Genomic DNA, 26,211 nt, shown 5'->3' with positions numbered 1-26,211 from the left:
ACTCCTAACTCCCAGAATTTTTAGCCAGCATGGTGCCACCATCACAGAGAGCTGTGTATATGGATTCCTGTTTGCAATCTTCACCCAAACTGTTCAATAGTCTTTGCAAGCAGACAAATCAATTGGGGTTTCTGGGAAAAATGTTCCTGTGGATGTCCACATTGCTTACCTCAATTAAGCTTCATTTATATGCAGTCCAAAAAACCTACAGGAAGTGTACAGATTCAATCTCTGTGCACAACAAAAGGCTGCTATTTCTTTTCTGCCTCTAGAGGTGCGACCTCCCTCCCTCCCTCTCCAGAACTAACTAATGATAACCTAAACTCAGGAGGCACAAATTCACACAGTAGCAGCTTCTGCCAAGCTTCTGAAAGTTGCAGTTGGTTCCCAGAGGGTTTATAGGTTGGCAAACTGCTAGCAAAGAGGATAGAAACAGCCTTCCAAATCCAGCTTTGTGCATTCATTTAAAGAATATAGGTTGGCTTCTAGAACTCAAAAGAAGGAAGAAGAGGCCAAGGCAAAGCCTGTTCCTCAATTGCAAAGGAGAAATTAAGTTATGCCTGCTGGAGGCAGCATTTACCTCTTTCCAAGGTAGCTGTGCACCTGCCCAATACAGGAAGTGGATCTAGAATATTTAGTTCTACATTTCAGTGAAAGTACTCTTTTTAAAAGAAGTAGATTTTTCTATTTTGCTGCACCCTCTTTTGCTGAAGCCACTATTGCCCTTTGAAAGTATGAAAGCACTTGAGCACTTTCATATTTCCAAAGAATAAAAGCCCGAAAGAGCACAGCTGAATTTCAAAACACAGCACATACAGAGGGTATTGAGTGAGTGTCTCTTTACCAACGCTGCTCACCTAGAAAAGGCAACTATTCCTCCAGAAGCCCAGCAAAGCATGTCACTTGTTCAGGAATCCACCTTTTATCTCCCTGGGGGCTTCAAGAGCATCATTTCTGCCCTGCCCCTGCATCTGGTTCTGATGTTTCCAACAACTCTCCAAGTATAACTACTGCTGGATGCTCTGGATGACAAGTGAGGAACAGGCTATAATTCCGTGCTAGCAAATCTGTTCTGCATGAAGAAAATCCTAGGCTCTGTTTTGGCTGGGCAGGGAATTCTGAGAGTTGAAGTCCACACATCTTAAAGGTGCCATGGTTGAGAAACACTGGTTTAGGCCATTGAGCCCAATCTGTTCAGAGTATAAGAATTCACACTAAAACTTCCTTGATAGATGGCTACCAGGACATCCAGAAAAGGGTCCCTATCCAGTGGACTGGGTCATCCATTCCATGATCAAATGGTTCTTACTTTCTTCCTATCATTACTTTAGAATCTGCCTTTCTATAACTTGAGACAATTATTCAATTTCCTGACTCTGGGGACACTGAGAACAGGGGTGGCGTTGGGCGGAGAGGTTGCAGGAGGGCTGAAGAACAGGAAGGGAGGAGTCTAGTGAATGGTTGTCCCCGACAACCTGTTCCTTTCTGGTGCGCCCTTTTATTTTATTTCCTTCCTGCCATTTTGGCCTGAGAGCCAATTGGCTTCTTTTCTGCTGGGCGCGCTTTTCCGACCGTCTTCCACTGCACTGATTGGCGGCAGCGACTCTTCCTTGCTCACCACCAATCAGCTGTTCCTGAGGTTCTGCTCTAGGTTTCCCGCCAGACTGAGAACTACTGCCAGTGGGTAAGTCAGCCTCCTTTTCAATTTCAATTTTTCCCCGCTTTTTCCAATAACGGCTCCAACATTTTTTAAAAAATGGGACAAAATTGACATTTATATTAAAATGACAGGAGGGTCAGGAAATGTTTAAAAAACGGTACGTATGGTCAGCCTAATACACACACACACACAAATAGAATTTATCCTCATCCAGACATGTATCTCAATACATTTCCCATCTAAAACCATAATTCTCCACCTAAGTACGCACTTAAAGCTGAATATATGCATGAAGCTCATTTTTGGCACAAAGTTAGCATTGTGGCAGATTCTGAAAACGTGTGTAGAATTCTGAGAGCAGTCATGGGGCAACAGCAAAAAAAAAGCAGCTCTCACCTTGAAGTTTACAGAGAATTATAAAAGGTCAGCAGGACCCTACAATTACCAGAAAGAAGCAAAATAATGAGAGAACATAACAATACATTTTAAAAGCTGTAATTGGCTAAGAAGATCAGGATTGCAAGCAATCTTCTCTCTCTCCAAGGCAGCAAAAACACAGGGAATTTGAAGGGGAGCTGGGATAAAGTTTAAAAGTATAAGGAGCAGAGCTATGCAGATCTTTGAAGGTTGCTTCCCTGCAACCAAGATTCAACCAGTGTGGCTTTGAAAAGCAACCTGCCCCCCTCACGTTTAAGACCAAACGGAAGTTTCTAAATTTCCTTGTCTTGCTCTGCAGACTTCAGTTAACGTCCTCTGGCATTTGTAAAAGCCAGGTGAAGTTTCAGCGTATCTGTAGATTCTGCATCGAAGTCCATTTAAGCTTTTGTGCTTCTGACTTGAAGAGCTCACACCCTCTTCTAGTAGCAAGCACAGAAGCTTGAAGCTTGACCCTACAGAGATTCCTAACTGTCTCCATCAGCAGTTGCCAAAACCTCTGCAGGTGTTTGCAAAGGCCAGAAGAGACTTATGCACAAGAACAAAACCTGTACAAATGCCTCTTCTAAGTTGTACAAGTGACAGAGGTAAAAGGTTCAGGAAGATCAATGCAGCATGACACGGAAGCAAAAGTCATGACCTCTTTGCTTCGACAGTCACATCACCTCGGTAGAGCAAAGCTCCGCACCCAGGTGAATGTGGGTCATCTTACTAGAGCTAGTAAGGTCCACTCCTACCTGACTTCAGTAAACAAACATGTTTCCCACTATCCCTGCCACAGGCAAACTCCAGAAGCAAAACAAGAAGTGACACTCAAAGAATTAAACCATGGCTAGGTGAGAACTTAAAAGGTAGCTGATTAACAAGCCCACAGGGCAGCTAGAAAGGAGCAGGAATATTTAAATGATACATATAACTTATTTATCTAGCAGTCTTATAGGAATAGGCAAGTCAAGTAGCAAAGTTATCTTTGGAAAAAATCTATTAGTAGTAATGGAATGATAATCCTCTTAGATTCATTGATGGTGACAGATTATATTTGTTCAATTCATTTTTTATTTGGTTAGCTCACTTGACACAAGACAAGGCTTAGAGTTCTCTGTTTCAGTATGTGAACATCAACAAGCAAGTTATTACCGTAGCAAGCAATAAGATCAAGCAACAGCTGAGCTTGGCAGTATTAGATAGTGCCACCAAATGGACACAGGGAATGATGCATTTCTTTTTAGTGTAAGCTGCATGGTAGAACTTGATTCCTCCTTCGCAAGGTTTAATATATTCTTTCCATCAATGTTTTCATTCTGCCTTCCACACAGACAGTCATATCTGTGGGCATGAACATAAAAATTCCAGGACAAATGCAGCACCAAACAAGAGTTCCTATTTACACTTCAACTAAACAAGAACAGCTAAATAAAACAAAAGAAAATTTTGGGAAGACAGCAACAGTGATTGACTCAAATGCCAGAGAAAGTCACCTTCAGCTGGTGGCTGAAGGAAAGAGAGAAGGTGCTAACATAGATAATAGAGTGAGAACCCGCTAATGGAGTATCAAGTGTTTAAACAAGTGACCTTAATGTCCATTGCTACTGAAATCAGCTCCCTTCCACAGAAAACATTAAATCTGGAATCTGTTAATTTCACTATTACTTATAGGCCTACTTGTCTAATCTCTGCAAATCAAGACTGAGACTGGGAAAGTGATGCTCTCAAGGTTTATAGGGGAAGAAACCTCCCTCTCTTCCACTTCCTGTCTCTCTCTTTATCCTGGAAATCCTTTTCCCAACTTTTCCTATATTTGCCATTTTTACAGAATCACCATATCCTGATGCTGGCTAAAACACTGACAGGAAGCAGTTCTTTATCCTAACCTAATAGGATGAATATTCAAGATTCATTATCCTTTGAATGTCTGGGTGACCTACCTTATGGTGTGTGGGTCTTATGACATGCATAAAAGTGCTGTTTGGGAACTGCAAGGTGTACAGTAATCTTACTGTTCCCATTATCCAATCAATCAGAGATATGCCAGTGTTAAAACAATATCATGGAACTCTTCTGACATATAGTAAATTCTGTCTTCATGAATTTGTCCTTTTCCTTGGTGATCAGTACCCCAGCTTATGGTAGCAAATTCCAAATCTTAATTAGGTGCTGTATGAGGAAGTATTTCCCTTAGAATCTCACATTGTTCAGGATAATCTTAGGTATTACCGTTATTAAAAAAAAAAAAAAGCCAAGTCTTTTCTTTTAGTCAAACTCAGCTGCTGTATATATCAACTCAGTTCTCCTGGCAACAGTGAGGAAGTGGTTGCCACTGTATTTTGCCATTGTTGTCATCCACTCTGTTTTCAAACTTCCCATCTAGATTTCCTGAGGGTTTCTGCCCAAGGAATAACCAGGCTAAACTTTACTTAGCTTCTGAGCTCAGGCAAGCTCAGCCAGGTGTTATCACCTGTTGAGATATGTAATTAAAGACAGCACCAAAAAACAACAACATCTGATTTACCTTCTCCAGAAAACATACCATAATGCATCATTGTTCACTAGGGCATCTCTTCCCCACCTACTGTTTTTTGCTCATGTTTCCATATGGATCGCTAAAAGACTTCCCACTGTTCTCCAGTGGAGGAATGAATTGGGAAGAGACATTTCTGAATAGCTGTAAATATGATTGCTGCCAAATACCTGGTATCAGTTGTTTGATGCGAGCACACTTTGCTCGCAAGCATCCTACCAAACCTATCAGCCTGAGCATACACAGCTGTCAACCACCCCACACCCCAGGAACTAGAACAAATCATCTAGTAAACACCTTGCAACAGCTCTCACTTTGCCAGCATTCCCACCACCTGGAAGCATTTTTCTGTGACTCATCTATGGGAGCTGTTTGGTTCAAATCAACACCACAAGGAGAGTCTTGATTGCTTAGCTTCTGATAGCAACAGAACACTTTATTGAGAAGGGGGAAGAGCATGAAAGCCCAGCAGGAAGCCAGCCTTGATCACGCCTTCCCAAACAACAGTTTTGTATAACCTCCAAGTGCAGCCAATGTGTTGATATGGAAATGTGTGCAGCTGTAAACTTCAATATCCAGGGATGTATAAAATTGGTCATTATCAGGTGCACATCCATTTTTGCATTCATTCAGTCATAAGCCTGTTCTATCCCATTTCTACATTGTTCTATTGCTCCAAAATATAAAGAAATTCTTTTCATACAGAAAATAATGCTTCAGTAACAGAGATGCTTTTGGTTTAAGTCCATATGAAGCAAGTGGCATGGACATGAGGCTTCACCCACCCCAGGGAGTCAAAATATCTGAATCTATACATGGATGCTCATAGAACCAGCATGTTCATTTATACAAAGGTGGGGCATAAATAAACCATTTTTGTCCTTTTGTACAGCAACTCTCTACCCTGGAGGATTTTACACACGTTACAGAATGCTTTGGGGTCAAGCAGATATTCTTCAGCTATTGTCCTGAATAACCTTAAGATGCAAGGTTCTTCTAACTCTTCTAATAATTCCCTACTAATGAATGGAGCAATGGTATCATCTATAGAATGGTCATAACTGAGTACTGATGGAAGAGGGATAATCAGTCTGCTCTTTGGTGAAGACTTGGAGGCATTCTTAGTATGAAGATGATTACCTGGAGTTGCCCTTATCAGCTGTAGGATCTAAGTATGAGAAAGAAGTTATTTTGAGCACTTCCAAAATGTGCCCATGGAGCTAAGAGATTTCAGAGACTGGTGAAATGGGAGGCGAGGCTATCCTTACACTGGTGTCTTCTTCCTGAAAAGGATGCAATACACACACACTTAAGTTTCAACACCCAATGTGTTACTACTAAAGAGTTTATACTACTCCCTTTAAATTAAACAGAACTTCACCACAAGTAGCCAAGTGCAACCTCCAATTTCTCTGGTTCAACAGATGTTGGGCTCTGAGTATTTTATGGATTACAAAAATGCCGCAGGATAAAGTTATCAGCACAAGAGAAGAGGGGAATTTGTGTTTTATTGCAAAAGTTCATTTAAAAGGTTTTAATCTTTTATCTAATACTATTATATAAAATATCTAATACTATATTATTAATACTATTCTTTATTCTTATGAGTTTTTTTTTAAAAAAAACTCAGCTTTAGAGCCCATAATTTCAAAAGGTTAAAAAAATGCTTTGAAATGTTGCTTTTGTCTCTCACGACCCCATTTATTTCTCTGGTGATTTCATATGACAAGATAGATTGCATTCTTAAAGCTGATGAAAGACTGAAACATTCCTGTATTAGCTTTTACTGGTTATATATATTTTAAGAAATTAAAAAGTATAACACCTACAAATGTTACACTCAGCACTCATTCATTTTTGACAGACTCTTTAATGCCAGTACTTCCAGCTGTAGCTCTATAACACTGGGGCAGCAAATTTCAAGCTGTATTTCATAAAATGCTAGAAAGCCTTTTCAACTAATATTGGGCGCTTTCTGAATTATTGTCAGTGATGGTTTACAAGCTTCCTTAGGAAGGGTTTCACTATCACTATCCATCATGCTTTATCATACACTTGTGAAAGTGTTTTGTGTTGGCCTATAATCTTCGATAACTGAAAGGAATATAGTTTAGCTGCTGTCTGACAGTCACTTTGGTTCCTCTAGATCAGGGTTTCTCAACCAGGGTTCTGTGGAACCCTAGGGTTCCACAAGAGGTCAATAGGGGTTCCCTGGAAGATCACAATTAATTTTAAAAAATATTTCAAATTTGGACAACTTCACATTAAAGAGGTAAGTTTCATTCTTTATTTTTAGTTTAAGAACCCTGTTAATGCACATATACAGGTCTACCCATGAAGCAAATATAATAATTTAGTGACTTCTGGCCTATATTTGAGCCTGAATGTGCAGGGGATCCCGGAGGCCTGAAAAATATTTCAAGGGTTCCTCCAGGGTAAAAAAGTTGAGAAAGGCTGCCTTAGATTGTTTAGGTTTGCAACTCCATGTTAGCTAGGAAACAAATGCTAAAGGGCACCAGGCTAAGGAGTGGAGATTCTTATCCTTACTGCTAAATGTCAAATGGCAATGGTTAATTGCTAATCATCCTTGTTCAGGCCAAAGGATGCAGTCAGCCACTGCAGCTCTATGACCTTGTTGACAGTGACATGAGGGACAGAGGAGGGGCGCAAAGCCCAAACACATGCGATGACACCATCATGCAAATACTGTGACTTATATACTTGCATTTTGATGTCACGATGCAAGTATATAGTGGTACCAATTGAGTGATATATCACCATTGCAAGTCAACATTTTGGCATCCCTGCAGTTTGCAGGGGATACCACCACCTGCTGATATTCACATGCTGAATTATTCAGCATTCCAGAAATGTCTATGGCAAATCATTTCACCAACCACCAAATGCAAGGTTCTCAAAATCCAGCAGCCGGGCAGGGAAAACCAAGCAGAGCTGTCAAATATGCGGTAACTTTGGTGGGCCATCGTAAGTTTGTCCCAGAAAAGTTAGCAACGCAGCACAGTTTTGAAACCAATTGCAGGAAGTCCTCAGGGAAAGCATCAAGATGGCCCTCCCAAAATACTCAAAAGAGAAATGCCAGTAACTTCATGTAAAGCATATGCTCCATGCTCTATCCAACCCATGCTTTTTTTTCCCTTTCCAAAAAAGGTCCAGCATGCCCAATAATCATGTGTTCCAAAATATTTTGATCCCTAAATCCCCTTCCTATACGTCTAACATTTTAGGTGTCTGAACAATATTCCAAGCATTCAGAACATTTAAAGGGTACTTAAACATTTGACATCTTTATTTGCCACCTTTTGTGGGTATATCTACAGGTGTGTGTACACCTCCAAGTCAGTCTTGATTCCCAGCAACTTCCTGGAAAAGTCTATGCAGTTTTCTTGGCAATATTTTCAGAAGAGGTTGCCATTGCCTTCTTCCTAGGGCTGAGAGTGAATGATCGGCACAAGGTCATGGGCTTCATGCCTAAGGCAGAACTAGAACTCAAAGTCTCCTGGATTCTAGCGTGTGCCTTTAACTACTATCCCAAACTGGCTCTCTTATTTGGCAGTTTGGCAAATAGTACTGAATTCCATCATGAGACAACTACATTCAATAGATGACTAAAATAGCATTTAGTATTGATAACATTTTATAGCTGAGGATATCTGAAATCTGCCAAAATCCTATCAGGATGGGTCAACAAACATAAAGCATTAAAATATATCTCATTTAAATGGAATTATAATAACCAAAATCTTATGACTGGTTAAGATATGAATTAATATGATATGGGCACAAGGAAGGGAAATGCAACAGTTGCTTTTAAATAGACTTTACTTATTTATTTATTTCAATTTAGAGGGCCATCCATCTCACTAATGCAACCTGGGTAGCTAGCAAGAATTAAAATTCAATATAAATACATGTATATTTAAAAATAAAAACCCTGTTCCCAACTGATTACAGGTATTCCTTGTTTAGCGACCACAATTGGGACTGGCAACTCAGCTGTTAAGTGAAGTGGTCACTAAGTGAAACCACCATTGTGCTTATGATCTGACTTCAGCTTTCCTTTGCTTTACAGACCTGCAAAGGTCATAAAGGTGAGGATTGCTCAAAAAGTTCCTTTTTCATCACTGTCATAACTGCGAACAGAAGCAGCCACTAAAGGAGAACTACCTAGAGTACAAAGTGGCTCCCAGCCACTAAAGGAGAACTACCTAGAGTACAAAGAGACACACCATTCATCACTAGTGTGGGCTCAATTACTCTCCTAGCCCCCATACATGTGAAAATAGCCAGGTCCTCAAGGCTTTCTGAAATGTGAGCAGAGTTAGGGTCAGCCAAACCTCGAGTGGTATGATGTTCCAGAGGGCAGGCAGAGCTACAGAAAAGATATACTTCCTGGGTCCCACCAGATGACAACCCCTAATAGATGGGACCTGGAGCATACTTTATTTTTATCCATGTTCACTAACAGGATGTGTTTGCAATTAAGGTGACTCAAGTGTTTGATACAAGACCATGGGATCCATTGTAATCCCTTCTAGCTGTCCATAGAATATAAGAAGATGGAAATGCATCCTACTAACTTGGTTTAGAATGAGACCGTATTCTATAGGGTGTAGTGGTTATCAGCAGAACAATCCATTTTTGATCTTCGGGACCCTTGATTCCTCACTTCCAGTACAGTTTGCACTGTAGAATGTTTTTACTGCTATCACACATCATTGACTCAATTAGGAATCCAGCACCTATGGGAATCTGTGGAAATTTTCTCTTCTCTTCTAAAGCAAAAGTCAGCTATTTTGTACTATACACAGCAAGAAATCACCATTCCCAAGGAAAGTCCAGTCATTCTTAGCTATCAAGTCAACGCTGCCAAAAGAAAATAAAAACACACCAGTGCATCATTCACTCAAGTGTTTTATGTTCACAGTATAAGCACCATTGTTTATCTAGCCAAAAAAAACCAACTTCATACACTTGAGCCTTGGCAGAAACACATTCTGGATCTGTTAAAAAAACTAGGCAATCAAAAATAGATGAGAAGGTTCAGCATATTCAAAGGCCAGCATGTGCTGTGATGGGGGTACCAAAACTGAAGGAAGGGATGGATCAGAACAAGCAGCTGCTTTTCTTTGTAGAGTAGAAGATTTATATATCTCCAACAGAAATTAATCCTTTGAAACCATCCTTCTCTCCACCTGAAAAATCTAGTTTTTCATTATACAAACTTTCCTAACTAAGTGGTACAGCATGTTTTTGGACATTGTATTGGAGAAATATTTAGTCAAAAGATTTGAAGTATCTAGTAATTTTGAGATCCTTTGTTGCCTTTTGATGATATCCTCAGAAAATATCTTTATCATCACAGTTACATTTTCTTTTGAAAGGACATGGTCATATTTCAGCCCAGCATGAGTGTAAATCATGGCTCTCTAGAATCTCAACCCCTTAATCTGGAATTGGCTTACTCAGTGGTATACCCTTAGACACACCGCAGGAAGCATAGGTACTATATTGTGAAATGAAGTTAACTATAGCAGAAGATCTGTCTGTTGCAATCAGTGCCTATATACATATATATGACACCTGGAATTACAGGTAAGCATGGCCTGGGAGAACAAAATGAAGCAGGACATAGGCTGATAGAATTTTGCCAAGACAACTCACTCTGCATAACAAACACTCTCTTCCAACAACCTAAGAGACAGCCTTATACATGGACTTCACCAGATGGACAACACCGAAACCAGATTGACTACATCCTTTGCAGCCAAAGGTGGCGGACATCTATACAGTCAGTAAAAACAAGACCTGGAGCTGACTGTAGTTCAGACCACAAACTTCTTCTTGCACAATTTAGGATCAGACTAAAGAGATTAGGGAAGACTCACAGATTAGCTAGATATGAGCTCACTAATATTCCTAAGGAATATGCAGTGGAGGTGAAGAATCGATTTAAGGGACTGGACTTAGTAGATAGGGTCCCGGAAGAACTCTGGACAGAAGTTCGCAACATTGTTCAGGAGGCGGCAACAAAATACATCCCAAAGAAAGAGAAAACCAAGAAGGCAAAATGGCTGTCTGCTGAGACACTAGAAGTAGCCCAAGAAAGAAGGAAAGCAAAAGGCAACAGCGATAGGGGGAGATATGCCCAATTAAATGCAAAATTCCAGAGGTTAGCCAGAAGAGATAAGGAATTATTTTTAAACAAGCAATGCGTGGAAGTGGAAGAAGACAATAGAATAGGAAGGACAAGAGACCTCTTCCAGAAAATTAGAAACATCGGAGGTAAATTACAGGCAAAAAATGGGTATGATCAAAAACAAAGATGGCAAGGACCTAACAGAAGAAGAAGAGATCAAGAAAAGGTGGCAAGAATATACAGAAGACCTGTATAGGAAGGATAACAATATAGGGGATAGCTTTGACAGTGTGGTCAGTGAGCTAGAGCCAGACATCCTGAAGAGTGAGGTTGAGTGGGCCTTAAGAAGCGTTGCTAATAACAAGGCAGCAGGAGACGACGGCATCCCAGCTGAACTGTTCAAAATCTTGCAAGATGATGCTGTCAAGGTAATGCATGCTATATGCCAGCAAACTTGGAAAACACAAGAATGGCCATCAGATTGGAAAAAATCAACTTATATCCCCATACCAAAAAAGGGGAACACTAAAGAATGTTCAAACTATCGAACAGTGGCACTCATTTCACATGCCAGTAAGGTAATGCTCAAGATCCTGCAAGGTAGACTTCAGCAATTCATGGAGCGAGAATTGCCAGATGTACAAGCTGGGTTTAGAAAAGGCAGAGGAACTAGGGACCAAATTGCCAATATCCGCTGGATAATGGAAAAAGCCAGGGAGTTTCAGAAAAACATCTATTTCTGTTTTATTGACTATTCTAAAGCCTTTGACTGTGTGGACCATAACAAATTGTGGCAAGTTCTTAGTGGTATGGGGATACCAAGTCATCTTGTCTGCCTCCTGAAGAATCTGTATAATGACCAAGTAGCAACAGTAAGAACAGACCATGGAACAACAGACTGGTTTAAGATTGGGAAAGGAGTACGGCAGGGCTGTATACTCTCACCCTACCTATTCAACTTGTATGCAGAACACATCATGTGACATGCTGGGCTTGAGGAATCCAAGGCTGGATTTAAAATTGCTGGAAGAAACATTAACAATCTCAGATATGCAGATGATACTTTGATGGCTGAAAGCGAAGAGGAACTGAGGAGCCTTATGATGAAGGTGAAAGAAGAAAGTGCAAAAGCTGGCTTGCAGCTAAACCTCAAAAAAACCAAGATTATGGCAACCAGCTTGATTGACAACTGGCAAATAGAGGGAGAAAATGTAGAAGCAGTGAAAGACTTTGTATTTCTAGGTGCGAAGATTACTGCAGATGCTGACTGCAGTCAGGAAATGAGAAGACGCTTAATCCTTGGGAGAAGAGCAATGACAAATCTCGATAAAATAGTTAAGAGCAGAGACATCACACTGACAACAAAGGTCCACATAGTTAAAGCAATGGTCTTCCCTGTAGTAACATATGGCTGTGAGAGCTGGACCATAAGGAAGGCTGAGAGAAGGAAGATAGATGCTTTTGAACTGTGGTGTTGGAGGAAACTTCTGAGAGTGCCTTGGACTGCAAGAAGATCAAACCAGTCCATCCTCCAGGAAATAAAGCCAGACTGCTCACTTGAGGGAACGATATTAAAGGCAAAACTGAAATACTTCGGCCACATAATGAGAAGACAGGACACCCTGGAGAAGGTGCTGATGCTAGGGAGGGTGGGAGGCAAAAGGAAGAGAGGCCAACCAAGGGCAAGATGGATAGATGATATTCTAGAGGTGATGGACTCGTCCTTGGGGGAGCTGGGGGTGTTGATGACCGACAGGAAGCTCTGGCATGGGCTGGTCCATGAAGTCACAAAGAGTTGGAAGCGACTAAACGAATAAACAACATACATACATACATACATATATACGAAGAATGAACGAATGTGTGTGTGTGTGTGTTTGTGTATCACCATTCATTCTTCAGGAAGAAGGAGTATGAGAAGCTGGAAAAGTACCAGGGCCTAAAAGAGGATCTAGAAAAGATGTGGAAAGGCCAAAGTGGTCCCAGTGGTGGTAGGAACACTCAGGGCTGTGACTTCTAAGTTGGGAGAGTGGCTCCAACAGATCCCAGGAGGAATATCAGAGCTCTCTGTCCAGAAGAGTGCAGTGCTATGAACAGCTAAGACACTGCGCAGAACTGGGCTTCTAGTAGAGGACCCAAGGTTGAGTGTTAAGGAAGACACATACCCCCATAGAGGTGAGAAGGGAATATACTGTATATATACTACACACACACACACACACACACACACGCATACGTACACACACACACACACACACAGTATATATGTGTGCCAATGGTCTAGATTTAAATTCAAAATATTTTCCTCCCACCTTGCTGAGTTAACAGCTATCTGGCTGTTCTGTTCAAAATCAAAGAAAGCAACTGGGGTTTGTCGATCTCCATGTGAGAAAGCTATATTAGAGGTGCATAAAATAATAATGCTGTAAAATAAGTTAGAGAATTGGTTTTCTTATATCAGAGTAATGTGTTATATAGTAAAGGTCAATGGGGCCTGATTCGGAAGAGAAGTACTGCCTCACACAAGATATAGTCCATGGAATTATTTTCCTCAAAATGATGATGACCACCAACTTGCTTCAATACTGGACTAGACAAGACAGGCTCACTTTGATGTCAGAAGCAACATGAACTGGACAAAACAGAGAAGGCAATTAAATCCCATTCATAGATTCACCAGAAAACTTCTCATTGATCTCCCATAATTAAACAAGCCTTTGGGATTCGGCTGAATGTCACTTAAAGCGATGGTCAAATATATTTCAAGTCTCCTGAGAAGTATGTCAAGATGAAACTCAACTTGGTGTTGCTCTCACCAGCTTGCAGATGTTTTAACCTTTTATTGGTATGATGATGATGATGATGATGATGATGATGATGATGATCTGACTACAAACAATGGCATGACAAAGTAGCAACAATGGTGCATTGGAATATCTGCAAGAAATACCATTTGCCTACAAGTAAGAACTGGTGAGACTAGAAAATAGACAAAGTAATAGGAGAAGCGAAAGTGCTCTGGGACTTTAGAATTCAAACAGGCAAGCATCTGCCACACAACCCCCCATACTTAACAGCTGTTGGTAAGAAAGACAAAAAAGTCTGGAGAGTGGACATTGAAATACCTGGAGAAAGCGGAAGAGAAAGAACTGGAGAAAATAACAAAATACAAAGACTTGCAACTGTGGCAAAAGAAAGCAAAAGTAGTAGCAATAGTAATAGACGTCTAAGGTGCAATTCCAAAACATCTGGAACACCATTTGAACACTGCTGGTGTTGACAAAATCACCATCAGTCAGTTGCAAAAGTCAGCTTTACTTGGAACACCTTATATCCTGCGATGATACCTTTAACACCATCAAACAACATCTGCCTACCTCAGATCTTTGGGTAGGGCTCGATAAAAATGCTAAATCTGGTCCAAGCATCTGGCTGATGGTGCAACCAACCATAATAATACCATCCCTGTGTTCCATTCAACACCTTGCGGCCAACACACAATAAAATCTGAACTGAATTTATTGTATTAAAAAAACACGATCAAGCATCCATGAGATTTCCTACAAATTAGCAAATTAAAATGAGAAAATGCAGTGATGTGCCTATATATGTATTGAGTGAATACAGTATTAGATAGATTTACATGGTAGTAAAAAGACCACACAAGGATGATACTCATGGAGTATCATGGAGTTCAATCATCAAGCCCTCTGCTTAGTATAAGAACCCAAATTAAAGTCATGGCAGATGGTTCACTGAACACATCCAGTAAAGTGGTAGATAATTGGTTCCATTGGGCTGTTAGAGGACAGGACTTGAACTACTTTTAAGTGATATTCTTTGAAAAGTGATATCTAATCCCCTTTTGGTCATCTCTGCTCAAGGCCAAACTTCCTTACTTCTTTCCATAACACTTAGTTTCTAGTCCCCTGATCATTGCTGTTGCTCTTCTCTGAGTTAACTCTAGTTGCCTAATTCCTTCTTAAAGATTGGCATCCAGTAAAAGACACAATATTGGAGTTGAGGTCTGAGAAAAGCTGAATAAAATAAAATGATTATCTTGATGTAGCCTAAAATTGCATGTTTTTGGGGCCACATTAGTGTTGATGTATATTCAGATTGCAATCCATTGCTATTCCATACTCTTTCTCACAAGTATTATTGACAAGGCAGATGTCCTCCATCTCTTAAAAATTTTAGCTTTTAAATTCCATTCCATGATTTTCAGTATATTTCTCTAACCTATTAAGAGAAATTTGAATTTCATTTCTATCAAAATTTGAATTGCATTTCTATATCCTAGACTATCTAAGCTAATTAGGTATCATTTGTAAGTCTGACAAAGATTCCCTCCAGCAATTTATCCAAGTCATTAATAAAAAATGTTCAGTCCAGTACTTCCTACTCAATATTTTACTCCCCTTTGATGAGGAACAGTTGATAAGAAATTTTTAGGTAAAAATTCAGCTTTGTAGCCACTTAAAGTGTCATGTCAAATAGCTTGCTGAACAGAATTCCATACAATATTTTTTCAACCCGTTTCTTGAAATAAAGATATATTACATCTGCAACATTCCTACAGTCTGCTAGAAACGTATTCAATCAAAAACATGAGACATGTTGTTTACTCATGTTTAGTGAGATATATTCTTGACCACCTTGTGATTTGTTCTATAATCTCCCATGGAATTCATGTCAGGCTGACAGGTCTGTGGTTCTTTTCATCCTCCCCTTCCCCCTCTCTTTTAAAGATTTTTCTGCCAAGCTACTAGAAAGTTCCCTCGGTATTCTAGGATTGAATTTTTCCAGTTCTGTAGATTCAAAGTAAATAGGTATTATCTTCCCATGTTTCTATCTGTTTTAAGATACAATCCTCCTCCTTTATTCTGCTCTGCAGTGTTGCCTAGTGGAAGCTATCCTTTAGCTTGTTGCCACCTTAACTTGTATTTTCTCTTTTTTCCAATCTTTCTTTTTCTATTCAAGAAGCCCTTTGTCTTTTTAATCATTGTATTATGGAGAGTTTATCCTCTTATGGCTTCCACCATCAACTTGTGGTGATTTTGCCACAAAGTATGTATACATATGCAACTAATATTTCCTGTTGGGGAGAGATGGGCATTGAATTAATTTATAAATAAATAAATAAATAAATAAATAAATATTTGCCAACCATAGCAAAAAGTCTGAATCTCAGAAGCTATCTTTCTGTGTGGGTGTGGGTGTGTATATAAAAAGGTAAAGATTCCCATTTAGTCATGTCTAATGACACACTAGGGGGCGGTGCTCATCTACGTTTCATGGCCGAAGAGCCGGCATTGTCTAAAGACATTTCTGCAGTTATGCAGCCAGCATGACAGTCACGGAACTCTGTTACCTTCCTGCCAAAGCGGTACCTAGTTAGCAACTTGCATTTGCAAGGTGGGAAAGAGCTGGGGTGAGTGCGGAAGCTTACTCCACCACGCGGCGCTTGGGTCTAGAACCACCGAACTTGCAACCTTCCAGTCAACAAGCCTGGTGTCTTAACCACTGAGCCACCATGCCCCCCATGCCCCCCCCTCCATCTTTATGTATGAATGAGCAAAATATTTGGATTTTGGGGACAAATGTTGAAAGCAGAAAGTAGAAAATATGAATTTCAGAAAACCAAGGCTGATTGACTAGAACAAGCAGAGATGCCAAAAACTGAATGGGAGCCAAACGAACTTTGATGTAAAGCCTACATCAAACACTGTCTTCCTGAATCAACTCATTATCAGGAAAAAAATGAATGAGGGCATGTGTTGCTTCATCATGGAACCAAATAGACGCAGGAGGAGTTGCATAGATACAGCATAAGAATCTTGTTATTAAATACTGGCCTAAAGAACGGACAAGGTACAACCAGATGGAAGGAAATAAACAAAGAACTGTTCGTTTCTCGAAGTTCTTGAAAAAACAACAGTATAACATGAGAAAGCAATTTATTAGTAGCTTAATATCTTCCCCAACAGCTTGAACACTCAATGAGGACTAAGTATGATGTAATCCTAGTCACATCATCAGTAAGGGCAGAAAAAGAATTTTTCCAAGCATGAAAGTATACAAGAATGGGTAAACAACAAATATTTGGGGTCAAACAAGAACATCATTCTGAGACAGGTGGGCAATAGAAAGCCAGCCACCTTTTCTCCCCCAGAAGTCATCTTGGGTGCCTCCACGTGAGAAGAATATCAATAATGCTTTAAGTATGAAATCCCTTTTATAACAATAAACAGAAACAACAAGGAACGTGTCAAGACATCTTTGGTGTGACATCAATATTGCATTTATGTTAAGTGCTCTGTTTATTAAGCAATATCTTATTGATCCTATAATACTGAAATAGTGCTGAATCATATCTACCATGGATGAAATATATTGTATATTCCAATCCAAAAGATCCTGAAATTAGAGTTGGTGATCCAACTCTATGTTGCAAATAAAATCAATGAAATAAAGCTGTGCACCTTCTCTTTGGGTTTATAACATTCTGAGGGAGATGCACTATTAGTAAGACAAGTCAGGAATTTTCTGGAAGGACTTTGCTTTGTCTTCCAAGAATATCAGATAATTAACATTTTCAGGGTAGAGATGTGAAGCTGCAGAAAAAGAAAAAAACAACAACTTAGAAGAAATGAGACAACTTCAATGAAAAGTGTTGGCAAGAGAGAAAGCCACCCTCCTGTGAAAAGGGAGGAGGAAAAAAGCATGTTTTCATGAAAAGTTGGCTGTGGGGGGAAATAACTTTCCCACATAAAGTTTTGGTGAGCAAAACCTACCCAAAACTACTTATTAAACCTTGGGAGAAAAGTTGAACGGGATGGAAGAAAATAATTTTCGAAAAAGAGTTTGGTCCCTTCCCCCCCCCCCCTTGTCTTTATGCCACATTGAGGTAACCCCCTTCTGTTACACCTAAATTTGGGCTGCAAATTTAAAAGGAGAAACCAAAGATGAGAAGTTCATAGCTGCTAAACATGAAGCCGCCACCGTCTCCACTAAAAGCAGAGGCAGCATGCAAAGCAGCAGAAACAGCAGCCTCTGGTGTTGAGATTCTACTCCGTAGCTCAGACTTTACATTTCCCTAGCAAGTTGGTCTAAAAATATAGAGGGAAGCGGGGAAAAAAAGATAGCATCAAGTTTCCTCAAGGGAACCTTCTCGGTACAAGTAATTTTCCATCTTAGCATTTGATAGCCTACTGTTTTTGCTTGCGTAGTACAGCTTGCTATGAAAGTTATTATATTAGCCAACAACATCCTGTCAGCTGGAAGTTAATATTGAAAAGGAGAATCACAGTACTTACAGACAACATGGCGTATGTTATGTTGGAGAAGGCAAATCAATGTTCCCTAATGTTTTTGACATTGGATTAGCCCCAGCCAACCTGGCAAATGATCATGGGACCTATATTTCAGCATCAGGAAAGCACAATGTCACCTACTCCAATCTAGATACTGAATTACTCCATCTGGATGATACTATATTGGGGGAATGGAAGAGACTGCACATGTATGGTGTAATTAGAGATAGCTCCCAGGCTGTCTTTTAGTGATAAATGAGTCAAGAAGGATGTCTCCAATGATTCAACTAGAACCAGCTGTATTTGTATGTTATCATAGTCATTCGATATGGAGGCCCAGAGATGAAGAGCCAGAAAAACAGCATCATTTCTCTCAATTTTTGCGTCCTTCACTCCTGAATCCTGTCTACTCTGATCAGCCAACCAGATCAGCACAACAGTACAATCTTAGAAACAGTAGAACCCAGAAGGCATCGGTGGGATAATATTTCCCAACCCACAAATTCTTACCTATAATAGTAGAAAGTAGAAAGAGTAAAATACAGAATATATCGCTCATAGCCAGGATATCCAGAAAACAGCTGCGTCAAAATGTGTAGAAACTATTGCCTGTTGTTAATCCCCTATACCTATAATAGTAACGATCCAGTTGGTTCATCCTCCTCTATTTTACAGCTGCAGAACTTTAAGAAAAAAAATTGAGATGGGATTACTACTGCATGAAAGAAACATGATGGATGAGTCTCCCAATATACAGACATTTCCATTTGTACACCATTCTCTCACACATACATTTGCCGTTTAAAAAAAAAAAAAAGCAAGATGAGAAGTCTTCTTCATTGCCTTGGACCTGGGATAATCCAACCACAGATGCTTAAACTGAGAAGGTGTGCTTCAGTCATAAGAGACAAGGATGAGGCATAGTTTTAAAAGATAATAACAAGGTTCTCCAAGGAAATGTGATGAGCAAAAGGATCACAAAAGGTATCAAAGCAAAAGTGTATTTTGATACAGCCAACAATGCCTTCCTTGTAGTAGCTTGCAGCCACAGAAAAAAAGTGTGGGATCTACATTTTTCCAAGCAAGAATATATCTACAATCTTGTTTCCACACCTAAGCTCAGCCAGTCTTAACAGAAAGATTGAGGATTTGGAAGAAAAGTTTCCCTCATTAAGTTTGTCTTCCGGTTCAGAAGCTACTGGTTCTAATCAAGAGAATAAGTAGTGAATCTCTGTATATAATTCTTCCATTGTATTACATTACATTGCCAATGTCTCCTTTACAAAATATCGTAGGGGAGAAGGGGCAGCTAACCAAATGCTGAGCCATTTTTTTCTCTAACAAACTTGCACATAGTTTGGAAAGTTACTTCTTCTTTAAGACTACATCCAATAGATACTTCTGGAAAACTAATTTTTAGAATTCTTCGTCATTTTGAACAAAGTAACCATTCCTAACTATGAAGCAGTAAAAGCCAACAAAATCAGTATGTTGGAATATGGGTTCTCTTCCCAAGTTCCAACAACGAACACTACCCCCAATTGTTCCGGATGGATAAATAGATGTTTCTTATTGTAACACTTCAAGTTTTGAAAACTATCTAGCCTGTCATCAGTATCAGTGAATTGAACTGAATTTGAGTCCCTAACTTGTTTTGCTCCTGAACATATTTGTAATTTTAAGAACATGTTGTAGCTACCTGAACTGTCATGTGGGAACTTGATACATGGCCACACCCCACTTGGTAACCAGTAACAAAGCCAAAAAGTCTTATGGAACAAGGAGTTACAGGACTGCAAAGTAACTCCTTGTTCCATAACACTCTATGGGACCCTAAGATCTAAGTTGTGGTTTGTTTCTTTCACAGTTAATGACCCACCAAGTCTATCTACATGCCTCTACTTACACTGAAATTTGAATTCATCTTTGAGAAGTATAGAAACGTATAGCTATATTTGGGTTTTATAGTTTTGATCTAATCATACTGAATGTGTTTGGCCAGTCATCATTCCCTCTGCCCTCATTCCACCAGCCAAAGCAGGATAAAAGATGCCTCTCTTTCAGGGCTGACTGCATGGGCAAGTCAAACAGAAGTTGCAAAGTGCTTTCCAAGAGGGAGATAGAAATGCTAAATAGCAGTGCCTGCCCTTGATATTATTTAATCAAAACTTTAGAGAGAAAGGAAATTGCACTCCAGCACCCTTCTGACCTCACAAACTCTTGCATCCTCCAGTGAATGAGTCTGTTGGGTGTGTATTATCATCATAAATCTGAAGGTAAAAGGCTATCAAGCAGCCTTGTGGATGCAAAGATGCCATGAGGAGCAGAGAAAATCTTCCAAGCTATTATGTTAGGAATACCACAGTTTACAAATATAGGGTTTGCATTCCTTTATGTCTGCATATGATTAAAATAGTAACAAAGGGAGAATGCACATATCTGGTCCTTACAACATTGAAAATCCAATATATGTATGGGTTTTCCAAGCTATTTTCTATTTATTTGTCAAGTAAATCTTAACATTGAACATTAGATCATAACAAATGTAACTAATGCCTTCTTAAAATGCATACATCCCTAAATCTCAGAAGAAAAGCATTCTCTTCTCCCACCATCATAACATCAAAATATCATGCACTGCAGGAGAAGAAATATCGTTCGTAGTGTGCCAAAATGCTATATACCAAGCATTTAACAGAGCTAGGGCTAATGATACTGGGTTTTCCAAGCTATTCCAAGCAAGAAAAACCAACCCTTTAAGAATTCAGCTGAGCAAGTTTGGCCTCTTCTCCTTTTGAGCAAGCATATAAATGCTCTGTTCCTCTTTTTTTCTAGGTGCCTGGGACTAAGTGCCCACTAAACATTGATAGATGATATTTTGTACTATTTTATCAGTATTAAGCTGGAATAACTCTGCTTCCTGTAAGACCTGAGTCCCGACAAGCCCACCAACAAAAATGTGGGACTGCAAGATTTAGCTGCCATTCTATAAGCCAGGACTTCAAGGGATGGGTGGGAATGGGAGTATTTTTTCCCCCTTGTTCTTTGCTCTACCCCCATTGTCCCTTTCAGCAAGCATCATTCTAAACACAACTCCTGTTCTGCAGCTTCCTTGAGTTGTGAGCAGAGATGACAAGGAGAACTCCAGGTGTGTGGGAATGGAGAGCCAAGTACTTTAAAAATAAAAAATGTAAAAATGTATTTCATTCTGAGAGCGGGAGGGACCTACAATGCTGTAAGAATGTATATGCTTTGCATGAAAAACATCCCAAGTTAGAGAGGGTCAGACAGCAGGTGATGAGAAAGGCCTCTGTGCAAATCCTTGAAGCGCAACTGTCAGCTGGAAAACACAGTCTCAAGATGAATAGAGAAATCACTTGATGTGATCTAATGCAGCTACCTCCATTGCAATTAATCAATGGCATTATTTTATCAAAAGGCATTTTAACCAATTGATCAAACTGATTGAACATTGCAGTCTTCTTTAGAACTGTAAAGTACCATCAAGTTTTGGGAGGAGGTGTGTGTGCATGGGCACGGTGTTTGTGTACATGGGGGTGAGGCAGAGAACTATGATTTACAGAGAGTAAGAGAACGAAAGAATTTCATATGTATGGCCTCAAAGTTAGCTTTCTCTGAATCATTAAATTAATTCCCACCCACTCTGGATGAATTTAGTGGCTTTCTGGGTTCTATTTCTCAATTGACTTTAAATTGCCTATTAAAAATTGATGGTAAGACAAGACAGCCAAAGCTGATATACAGCACATACATTCTAATAGGCCTTGATGCAACTTAGCCATGCTGTTAGTCTATATGTGCATTTGTCTGTGTGTGCATATACATGTACTGTATGTGTGTGTATATATATCACCCCAGTCTAATAACAGATATAGGAGATCTGCTTCTGAACTCATCTCAAAAGGAATTGTGTTTGGGATGCAATTTCTCTTCAACATGGCTCTAATAAAACTTCATAAATTATAATATAATAACCAAATGGGTCAGTAGCTGGGGCTAAATGCTCCAACCTAGAGCTTCATCTAAACACTATGCAGCTTCACATAGGAAGGGACTGCAAACAGAAGCCAAAAACTTTGCTACCTGTCACAGGAATGTCCTCATGAAAGAATTCCATCAGAAACAGATACGTAAGCATCCAGTGAAATGAAAGAGCATCTAAACCCTTAAGGGAAGGTTAAGCATTTCAACAAGCATTAAAAAGAAACATTCTTGGGTTTTATGGAAGGTCAAGTCCTTCATGCACACGCTATCCATATTTTGCTCTGCAAGGTAACTAAAAGACAAGGTTCTATTTCACCCACCCTCCAAGCCCCACTATAAGCAAGTATCCTGTTGGGTGGCAACAGAGCCACTGAAACTACCCTCCACCTTTATTTCAGTCAGAGGGTCACAGTTTGCTTTTCTTGACATAAAGCTGCTGTCCAAGTTACTTAAATTAGCACCTTGATTGCAATTATGGAGATCCAAATGACTAGACAGCTCTTAAAGCATCCCTTTGAGCTTGACAACAAGAGTTATTATTTTACAAGACAGATAGACGGCAACCAGAATAAGAAAGTGGGGGAGGGGAGAGAGAATAAGTTATCTATCGAAAGACTTCTTTAATCCATCCTTTTATATGTACTTCGAGATTCAGTGAAGATAAAGGGAAAACAATGAAGATAAAGGCAAAAGAAATCAGAGCCTTGCAAGAAGGGAGACTCCTGAACACACGGCGAGAACTCCAATACTTTACCAGACAAAACTGTGTAACGAACACTGCTTTCATCTTCTCCCGAAGTATCCTATTCCATCCCTTCTGACGCGAACTAAAAGACCAGGTGATATCTATTTGTCTTACTCCCAATACCTAATGCACTCTATGAACCAGTGATGGTAGCACACAGAGACACCCACGCCCCGTCGGCTTAGGAAACCTTGATCCGTGGTTTCAAAGGGTGTACCGAGTTGTCAGGAATCAGATTTTTGTCCCCGGGGACTGCTGCAATCTCAGCGGGCATACTTATAAACGCGGGAACGAAACAGCGGGCAAACACTACACCCCAACACAGTATCCCGGAGCTAGGGGTGCAGCCCAACACACGTTTACTCCGAAGCAACGTCCCCAACGTGGCTTACTCCTAGGGAAGCTTGCACAAGGCCAATCCAGAGAATCCGATCGGTCGTGCTTCCAAGAACCCGTCGCCAAGCGCCCCACATCCGATTGTAAGCCCACCGGCGTTGCTACCAATACCCCAGAAAAAATGGCAGGGTTGCAAGCAAGCGCACGCCCAGCCCTCCACGCTTCAGCGCTCCTGCTCCGGGAAAAACGGCGGTCCCACATTCCACTGATGCCGCCCCGCTTTCGGCCGCCGCAGGACGAAAGCAGCTTTCTCTAGAAGTCCCTTTAAGTCCGACCGGAGCCCCCCAACACGGATTGGGGCGGGAGGTAAAGAAAGCGAGGAGAAAGGGCCCGGGCACAGCGACCCAGACCGGCTGCATTTCTCCACCGGCGGGGTGGCAGAAGGCAAGGATGGGGGAACCTGGAGTGTATTGCAGCACTGCTCCTCCCTGCCCGTAAACGCACAGAAGAGGCACCCTACAGCCCGGCCGTCGAGCGAGACAACCTGTAGACTGGGGTTTGTACGAACTTACCGGAGGGGGGGCGGGGAGGAGGGGGCAGAAAGAGAGGCTGTCCAGGCAAACTTGCCACCCACCCACCCACCGCTTGCCCACGCAGAAGCCCTCCCCCCTTCCCCAGCCAGCACCCCTCCGGCGAAGGCAACACCCCTCCGCGCCCAACTCGCGGGGGTCCTACTCACCTCGCAGCGTCCCGGCTCCGCCGAGCAGCGCAAACAACAATCCAAGGCAGACGCAAGGCGCGGTGCTCCCGTCGACGCTGCCAGCCCTCATGGCGATCGAAACGAAGACCAGGAAGGGAGCTTGAACTCTACCTGCCTGGCTCCGGGAATGCGACGTCGCCTCTCCAGCAAGAGCAGCAGCTACCCACCCGCCGCCCGGCTCTAGACTAAAGCCGAGCAACCGCGCGCCTGCATCCCAATTAGACCCCCTCCTCCTCGACAGCCAATTAGGCGAAGGCTGGGCGGGGCCACAGGCTGAAGGTGGGGGGCGGGCCGGAAAGCGAAGCCAGGCTAGAGTTGTCCCCAACCCGCCTGGGCGTCTTCGCTCCCGCCAGCTCCCGTTAGCGCTTCTGCTGCGCTCGGTTCTCCGCCGCTGCCTACGAGCCTCCTCTTGCTGCTGCTGATGGTGGTGGTGATGATGATGATGATGATGCTTCCTGCGTCTTAACGGGGCCGGCAGGAACCGCGCGGTGGGTGCGCAGCCAGCAGCTGAGGTCTCCAACGCCCTCCGCTTGGAGAGCGCTTTGGAGGTCGACCCCGGCTGCGGCTCCAGTTTGTCCCCTTCTGCCCCCCACATCCCATCCTCGTGAGGAAGCGCTGAAGGACGCCGCGGAACTTACTGCTGAGTAAACGCCACCGCTGTTTGATCGCAACTTTCGCCTTGTTTACCTGACGACAAGAGCCTCTGACTGATACATGGGAGCTTTCTTAGCCCTTCCCAAGCCCAGCCGAGCTCAACCCAACGCTGCCAGAAGTCATCCCGTAGTTAGAAGGCTCTTGTCGTCAGGTAAACAAGGCGAAAGTTGCGATCAAACAGCGGTTTATTAGTGGTCTCCTACCCATGTAACCCCAAGCAGGAGAGAGATGGGGAAATAGAAATAGAAAGCCTCCCCAAGGAGGGAGGGAGGGAAGTATGTATGTATGTTTCTATGTATGTATGGAGTATATATGGAATATATTGCCAAGAAATCTACAGGGTTGCATCCGTTATGTCATCAGGGCTTGATTTTGACTAGAAGGAAACTTGGCATTTGTTTGCAGTTAAAGGTGTACATGTGGTTACCAGGGATTCAGCTTGACTAGAGCGCGTCTTTACCTTATTTAGATTAAGATTGCAGTGCCATAGCTAAACTTTTACAACTTTTCCATTTGCTTTTTTACATCCACTTCCTTTCCCATTATTGCATTTTATTTTTCCACCTCTTTCCTCTTTCTGTCTCATCTAAATCTATTTTCCTTGTTTTCTCTATATCTCTATCTTTTCCATCTTATTTATTTCTTTCGCATAGAAGCTATAAATAATCTTACTACTCTATGAACCCATTTATGGGGTTTTATTAAGTTTTGGTGGCTTCGAGTCAGTGTTGACTCCCAGTAACTCCTGGAAAAGTCCCTGCAATTTTCTTGGCAAGATTTCAGAAGTGGTTTGCCATTGCCTCCTTCCCAGGGCTGAAAGAGAATGACTGGCCCAAGGTCACCCAGCTGGCTTGGTGCCCAAGGCAGGACAAGAACTCATGGACTCCTGGTTTCTAGCCTGGTGCCCTCATCACTACACCAAACTGGCTCTCCATTTATGGGATTTATCCTGGTCAGTAAACTCCTGTTTATGGGGTTTACCCTGGTCATTAACCAAATGGGCTGCCTCTGAACAGCATGCTAAGACACACAAGTTAAAATTAAGTAAACTTAATCTGCTTGTAAATAAGTCACTCGGTCTGAAGCTTGCCCCATTAAACAGCTGTTGAGGATGCTGTTATTTCTGACTTGTTCTGATGGTGTATGTGCATGTTTGTGTAGGCCTGAGCTTACTGTAAAAATGATTCAACAGAAGTACTATCAGCTTGATGCCAATGCAGCACCTCTCTGTTATTCAATAAAACCATCTAACTTTTTGCATGAGCCAGAAAAAAAGGTGTCTCTACCTTCAGAACTGCATTCATTTTAATGAGATATTCTCTTAAAGCAGCACCAACTTCCCCCCCCCCCCCTAAGCACATGCAGAAGCCAGAAAGGGGTTGGACCTTTTTAAGAAAGGAAATGCTCTGTGCTCATGTGAGGTTCAAAGCAGTCATTTCTGAAGCACACACAGCCCTATTTCTGTGGTTCTTAACAGCAAAGAAGTGAGCCCTGCTAAGCAATGAGCAGGTCTACTGTCCCACAATTACAAGTAGTCCTCGACTTATGACTGTTCATTTAACTATGGTCTGAGGTTACGGCAGCCTCAGAATGGGTGCTTTAAGGCCTGTAAAGCACTTCCAAGC

At 41.3% G+C, this 26,211-nt stretch overlaps 1 protein-coding gene across 1 annotated transcript in view; it reads right to left on the bottom strand.

Moving 5' to 3' along the window:
• Window positions 1-24,071, bottom strand: part of UNC5D (unc-5 netrin receptor D) — a 318,482-nt gene extending 294,411 nt beyond the window's left edge. Inside the window, exon 1 of the mRNA XM_063311165.1 lies at window positions 23,912-24,071. Within this exon, the coding sequence (XP_063167235.1) occupies window positions 23,912-24,002 (91 nt within the window). The 5' untranslated portion in view covers window positions 24,003-24,071. The remainder of the gene's footprint in view (window positions 1-23,911) is intronic.
• Window positions 24,072-26,211: the final 2,140 nt, after the last annotated feature.

The sequence above is a fragment of the Candoia aspera genome, chromosome 9, assembly GCF_035149785.1.
Source record: "Candoia aspera isolate rCanAsp1 chromosome 9, rCanAsp1.hap2, whole genome shotgun sequence".
In the NCBI taxonomy this organism is placed as follows: domain Eukaryota; kingdom Metazoa; phylum Chordata; class Lepidosauria; order Squamata; family Boidae; genus Candoia; species Candoia aspera.
The sequence above is the reverse complement of the archived record's forward strand: the minus strand, read 5'-3'. Positions and strand labels throughout refer to the sequence as shown.